A 7453-nucleotide genomic window follows, 5' to 3' on the forward strand; every position below is an offset into this window, starting at 1 on the left:
AGTTTACAAGCAGTACAAAATAGGAACATGGAGAAAAATTAATGCATAACCTACATTGACTTTTTCTTTAAGGTCTGAGAAGTTGCCTTCCTTTCGATAGATTGCAAATTCAGGACTCTGCAACACAGCTTCTGAGCGAGTAATCCAACTGTGAAGTTCAGTTATATCGACATCCAACCTAAGACAGCAAAGAATAAAGGCCATTATGTCTTGTTTATTTCTTTCTTCTATACGAAAAAAAGCAATTTATCCACATTTATCATTCATTTCCCTATCTGAGACTCCTGCCCAATGCCCCTGTTATTATTAACAGCATCATTATTTCACCCATCAGGTAGACTCAAATTTGGAGTTAGCTTTGATCTAGAGTCTTATAAAATCATGGAGGTCATTTTATTCACCTCAATGTAGCAATCACCTCTCTAGTATCTCCTATAAGCTATTACCTAGCCTCTGCTTGAATGTTTACACTGTTTGAAAAATTACTTCCCAAGATGATACTTTCTTTTTGGAAAGTACTTACAAGAAACTAAAAATTCCTTTTGATGGTCCCCATTAAATCACATATCTGATATTCATGTCCTCCTGGAGTCTCTAAACATATTGACTCTGGGTTTGGCCATACGACTTACTATGGCAAATGAGATATTAGTAAGAGTAACGGGTTGCCATTGTGAAAAAACAACTACTATAAAAGGAGTCTGATCAACTTGAGGTGACTATGCTTTAAGGGACTTGGTCTATCCAGGCAGAGAAGCCACATGGAGGAACATGAGGCACCAGGCATGTGAATAAAACCTTTTGTCACCTTGTGACCTATCTCAACTCCACCTGAAAACAGCCAAATGAGTGCTCCAGCTGATACCACATAGAGCCAAAGAAATGCCCACATTGCATAATTGTGAGAAATGATGAATAACTGCTGTTTTAAGTCATCAAGTTTTTTGGGGGGGCGGAGGTTGTTATGATGTAATATATGATCACCTACCATTTTATTTTCAAACATTTTATATACATGTATACACACACACACACACACACACACACACACACATTTGCAGAGACCTTTGGCGCTACTGGAAATAAACAGTTCACTATAATCAGCTGACTGAGGTCTAGAATAACCAAGATATGGAGTCAACGTAAGTGTCTATCAACAAATGAATGTATTAAAAATGTGCTATATATACACACACAATGGAATACTATTAAGCCTTAAAAAAGAAGAGTTGGTTATTTGTGACAACATGAATGAACCTGGAGGACATTATGCTAAGTGATATAAGCCAAGCACAAAAAGACAAATACTGCGTGATCTTACTTGTATGTGGAATTTTAACAAGTTGAATTCATAGAAACAGAAAAGAACGTTGATTGCCAGGAGCTGGTGGGGATGGGGAGTGTTTGGGGATATATTGGCCAATGTACACAGTATTTCAGTTAGGAGAAATAAGTTCAACAGATCTATTATATGGCATGGTGATACAATTAATAACACTGCACTGTATAGTGGAAACTTGCTAGCTAAGAGAATAGGTTTCAAATGTTCTCATCACGAAAATCTGATAAGTATGTGAGGTAATGGATATATTAATTAGCTTGATTTAACCATCCACAATGTATACATATATGAAAGCATCAGGTTTATATCATAAATATATAACATTATAATTTTTCAATCACAATAAATATTAAAATAAATTTTTTAAAACTTAAAGAAAGCATAGATTTTAGAGGAGTCATGGCTGAGTCATAAGGTGGGAAATTATCTAAGAACCACTTGAAATTTCAGGGGCAATTCTGAATGTGTGTACATTTTTCTTGAGAAAGAATTTCTAGATTATATCAATATCAATAAAACATCTATTAAAGGGAATTTAGAGCTCCTCTAACAGTATATTAAACAAAGCAAAGCAAACCAAACAAATGAATGTCCCCAGAAAAAATAAATGACTTACTTAATTTTCATGAGAAATTTGTAGAGTAGAATAAAAATACAAGATTTAAGACACCAAATAAAAGCACTTCTATCACCATACTATATCTTTTCATTACAACCCTCAAATATTTGAAATCAGCTCTTTGTATCCACTAGAAAATGCTTGATCATCAGCCTATCCTACTCCTAGCTACTTCAGTGGGTATTCCATGGTTTGTTAATATCTTAGTTTCCTTAATTTTTGGCACCTAAAGGGAATATATCAGTAGTATATAGTATAACAGGGAGGAATAAACAATTATCTTCTTGTTTTACAGTACTTTCACTGATGCAGCCTAAAATTATAATGTTTTCACTTCAATATTAGACTTTCAACTCACATTGAAATTCAGTTGAGTTAAAACTTCTAGGATTTTTTCACACAAACTATCATTAAGCCATCTATATCACAACTTATTAACTATCACACACTTATGAACTGATTCCTTAAACTGAAATTTCAGGACTTGCATTGCATAAATCCCTCAGAATTTTTTATGTTAGTTGCAAGTTATTATTTTAAAATTAAACTAATAGAGAACTTCACCGAACACAAAATCCTAAAAAAAAATATATTCACATTTTGTATTTTTACAAAACCTTGTGGTCAGGTATTACCGATCTCACTGCCCATAGAAGGGGATGGAGGTTTAGGGAAATTAAGTTAATTGTCCTCAGACTCTTAGTACCATGGGTCAGGAATTTAATTCATCTAGTTCACCATTACGTCCTTGGCCTCAAAGAGGCCCTGGTTCATAGAAAAAATTATTTATCGAGCTGTCATTTACCAAGCCTACCCCGCTAGAAATTGAAGGAACAGGAATCTGAGTTCCTTCAAATCCCATGTCACTGAAAGTCAATTTTTTCTTTCATTTGTGTGTGCATTGTAAATATTTATGGATTTTTATTTTATCATATATGGTTGTTATCTTTTCTATATTTGTCTCATACATAAGTTTAATTGTTGGGTTCCTATTTCTTCATTCATAATGTTTATTAAAAATAGATTCCTATTCAATGCCATAAACGTCTCTCTCTCTCTCTCTCTCTCTCTCTCTCTCTCTCTCTCCTTCTTCCCTTCATTGATGTTAACTCACTTAATCCATAATCTTTGACTATGGTCATTCAGTTACCCACGAAAACCAGTCAACTATATGTCTACCATCAGAATATCTTAAAAGAGACATTTTTGTTTTTCCTTTGGCCCAACGTAAAAAATTCTGTGTTTCTCTGCCTGCAAGGATGCATTTCCCAGTGTATTGGACGGATCAGGAATGCTGGGATGTTAATACTTCAGGAATGACCCTTAAGCAGTAAGAGCTTGGAGCTGGTAGATGAATATCCCAGCTCCCTTGCCCCTTAGTTGGACAATCCTGAAGTATGTTACACACAGTGTCTCACAGAGTTTACTGCAGGATCGAACCCCCAGCAATAACCTGATCCCTGTTCTTGTATCATCCTTCGTTGGATGCATTCTTTTTCTTATCTCACTTCCCTATCTTGTTTCCTGGGATTACTTTCCAAATAAACTATTTGCACCTAAATCCTTGTCTCCAGATCTACTCTTGGGGGAACTCAAACTAAGGCAATGATCAACAGCCTCAAATGAACCCAGCACCCTGTCATAGTTATTTTTCCCCTTGAGCTCTGACTCTTCATAAAAAGTATTTAAAACTTTTTTCCAAAGCTCTCAAAGCTCTGACCCACCCTCTTTCTGTAGCTCTCTCAGAAGATGACCTTGTTATCTACCTTACAGAGAAAAGTACAAATATCAGACTAGACTTTGTTCCACTTCCTGTGTCCAAACATTCTATCATACCTGTATGTGTAGTCATCTTTTTTACTTTCTCTTATATTTGAGTGAGTTTCCCTTCTTTTACCCAAAGTCAGTCCCACTACCTGCATTTTGGACTTTAATCTCTCGCTTCTTCTCAGGCATCCGAGTCTATCAATGTAATATTATCTATTATAAATTCAAACCCTCCCTCTCACGTGCATTCCTCATAGGAAATTTAAGCATACTTTATTGATTCCTAGTTTTAAAAAAAACCCTCCCCTATCCCCCATGTTCCCCTCTATTCATTCTCTTATCTTCCACAAAGGCAAACTTTTTGAAAGAGTTGTCCAGTTTACTGGATGTATTTTCCATTTCTTGTTCACTCTCTAATACATTCAATATGGTTTCTTAATAAAATGCTGCTCGATAAAATGATCATGTCACTGAAGTTAAAGGAAAGTTTTATTTTCTTGCTATCTGACAATACATAACACTGTTGACCATACTATTCTTTTTGAAATTCTCCTTCCTTTAACTTCATGATGCCATTCTAATTTATCTTCCATTTCTATGACCATTGGTGATTTTTTTTTCTTTGCAGGTCCATTCTCCTTGACCCTGTCATTATATGCTAGAGTTTAAGAACCAATTTATTGTCAATCATCTTCTACCCTACTGTATTATTGTCTCTCATTAGCATGAGGTATCTACTAAGTGATTACTATGCACCAGACATAGCATTAACTCTATAAATAACAGAGATAAGAAAGAATTAGTCAACATTCTCAAGGAATTTAGTTTAGTGAAGCATTCATTTGACAAAATAAAAATGCTTTAGATACAGAACTGGGGCTCAGCTCACACTGGAACTTTTTAAAATGATAATCAGAAAACACCTTCTCAATAAATTAGGATTAAATCAGCTTCTAGCCTAGGGGCTCTACCAAGTATACTGGTTATATCCACACAATGAAGGCTTTGTGGATTCAACACCATGGTAACTGTCTGCTTGTTACTCTACTCATGAAGATTTTAAGGGAGGTCTGGATACCAGTTGGCATGTCTTTTTAATATATCAGATCAATTCAGGCAACAGGATGTGAAATTCTACAGAGAAATCTTTCCTCATTCAATTGTTTTTGTTTATCCAATTTCATAAATTTGGAAAGGGATGGCACAAGGTGCTTGAACTTTCCTTTCACATAAGGATCCCATAGGGAGTAATGACACTCTTTTTTTAATTTATAGATTTTTTTTAAAGAAGATTTCAAATTTTGCTAGGGCAGTTGTGAGCAGAGTTTTTTGCCTAGGGAAAAAATCTATTCATAGGCACACAGGTTAATATGTTACACTTCCTTTCTGAAATGGAACAAAGTAAAATATCAATGAGTTTGTAGTATTCTCAATTGTTGAACTTTTTTTCTATCATCATTGTGACATCTTGATTCCATGGGAAATAGGTAAAGACTAAACCTTATTCTTACAAGATTCAAGCTCTGAGCTATTCCTGCCTTAATCTTATTTTTACATTTTTTTCCTTTGCTTCCATTTAAACTTATTGTTTCAACTATATCCCTGATTTTCTTGTTAAACTTTTTTTTCTGTCTGAATACAATGTGTAGTCAGTCTACACTCCAATATCTGACATTGATCACCATCTCATAGAGTTCTGGGAGTTAACTGTCAGATGTTAGCATTATTTCTCCTACAATATGCTGTCAATAGACATCCCTATCTCTTTATGCCAGTAATGAGGATGGAAGGGTGAAGGGGAAACAGAGGCAGGGTTTCAAAGGCCACCCATGCATTCTTACTGAGTGCCAATGGCCTACATTTAATGCTTAGGCTCAGTGACATTTCTAACACACAATGAATACAGTCTCCTTCCTGGATCCTACTCAGATCCTGGCTTCCAAATAACAATTACACATTTATTTTATTCCTTGTCAATTTGGCAGCTATTGCTTCATCGTTATTTGTGGTTTGTCCTGTAATGCTCACATTTTTTACTGCTATTAAATATTCTTCAGGTATCCTTACTGACATGTACAGCAAATTAACAGGCTTCTCTGATTTAAATCTATACATGTATATGCATTGGGTGCTATCTACCCTTCCTAGTGCTTTGCAGGTGATATTTTCTATCTTGCTTTGTACTACCTGAGGCTGGGTATTTAATCACCAACTAAAGATATCATACAGATGTAACTCAGTTACTTTCTTAAAAACCCTCAAGGAAAGTACCAAAGAGTTACTTTCAGTACCATGTTAAATCTTAGATTCTGTGTATGTATCATTTTTTCTTTATAACATCATTCACTTCTACTAATTCTTTTTTCTCCACTTTTAAAACTCTCATAAAAGCATTGTTAATGAGCTTATATATAAGTTGCTCATAATGGGCTTCTATACCCTAAGATTCAGCCCAATATATTCCTCATTACTTATCTAATTCTCCTCACACACTTCACTCTGTACTTAATATACTTCTATATGTCATCGCAGACTCTATCACTTAAATCCAGTCTAACTTTATCTAACTTAAAATATCTTTTATCTAACAAGAAAATTATGATTTCTTATTCTCTGCTCACAAAATGTTCTTTTGTCCTGTGATTATTGATGAATATTCTGCCTTATATTCTTCAAGTATATCTTAAAATCACATCTTTGTTACTTATGATCATAGGTAAAATGACAATTTTTCCTTCTTCACAAATATACTCATTACAAACTCCTAGAGTTAAAATTTGTAAAGTCCCATTGTACAGGGAAATCATGTCTTTGAATTGTTTTTATTTTCAAAAAAGTTTATTAATAAACCAAAATTGTTTTTCAAAAAGATCTTCATTTTTTGAAGTTTCAAAATATCAAAAAGCATTGTACATATAAATCAAATATTCAAAAGATCAAAATTTTCCTCAAGATCGTATTATACAAATACACTCAACTTCATCCAGTTGAATTTCCCATAAAGACAATGGAAATTATGTCAATTACACACCTTATGGTCAATACTGGGAGATATCTGTGTGTGTGTGTATGTAAATGTTTAAAATAAATTAAAAGGCAAAAACACAGACAAATATCCTTAAGGACTAGAAAAACACTTGCCATTTAAAAAGTTGTCAGTTTTTTATTGTCAATAGTAAATCCTTGTGTGGAATTCATGCTATATGATAGCTGTGCTAATCATGTCAGAAGAGCCTTTTGATGGGCACTGACTGTGTTCTGTTAATTTTCTTTACAGTGACTATCATAAAGTATTAAACTAAAATGACACATTTACATAAACTTTAATTCAGTCACTTTCAATACAGCATTTGGAACTCATCATTCTCAAATATGTAAACGTTGAAAGTAGAAATACTTCAAGCTCCAGACTTAACTAATTTGATTAGTGAGCTAAGTTTATGAATGGACATTTTACATATTTAAACATCTTAGCACATAGAATTTCATAAAAACTTATGAGCCTCTTCCTTACAAGCCTGAAAGTAAAGTGCTGATGCCTGTGAAATATGCTAACTCTTGCAGGGTCCCAGGGCTCTATGTCTAGACAAGGTAATTTATCAAACACATTTTAATGTATATTTTAATTAGCTAGAAAGCTAATATATTTTAATATTAATGGAAACAAAACTATAGTTCTTTTTGTTGGTATTAATATGTGGAAGAAATCTTTTTGAGTTAAGATT

At 33.9% G+C, this 7453-nt stretch overlaps 1 protein-coding gene across 1 annotated transcript in view; it reads right to left on the bottom strand.

Moving 5' to 3' along the window:
- The window catches only part of DMD (dystrophin), a 2517447-nt gene that overhangs the window by 1621742 nt on the left and 888252 nt on the right, over nucleotides 1-7453 (bottom strand). Inside the window, exon 17 of the mRNA XM_012638704.1 lies at nucleotides 55-178. Within this exon, the coding sequence (XP_012494158.1) occupies nucleotides 55-178 (124 nt within the window). The remainder of the gene's footprint in view (nucleotides 1-54; nucleotides 179-7453) is intronic.

Source organism: Propithecus coquereli, unplaced genomic scaffold (assembly GCF_000956105.1).
Source record: "Propithecus coquereli isolate 6110/MARCELLA unplaced genomic scaffold, Pcoq_1.0 Scaffold132, whole genome shotgun sequence".
Taxonomy (NCBI): domain Eukaryota; kingdom Metazoa; phylum Chordata; class Mammalia; order Primates; family Indriidae; genus Propithecus; species Propithecus coquereli.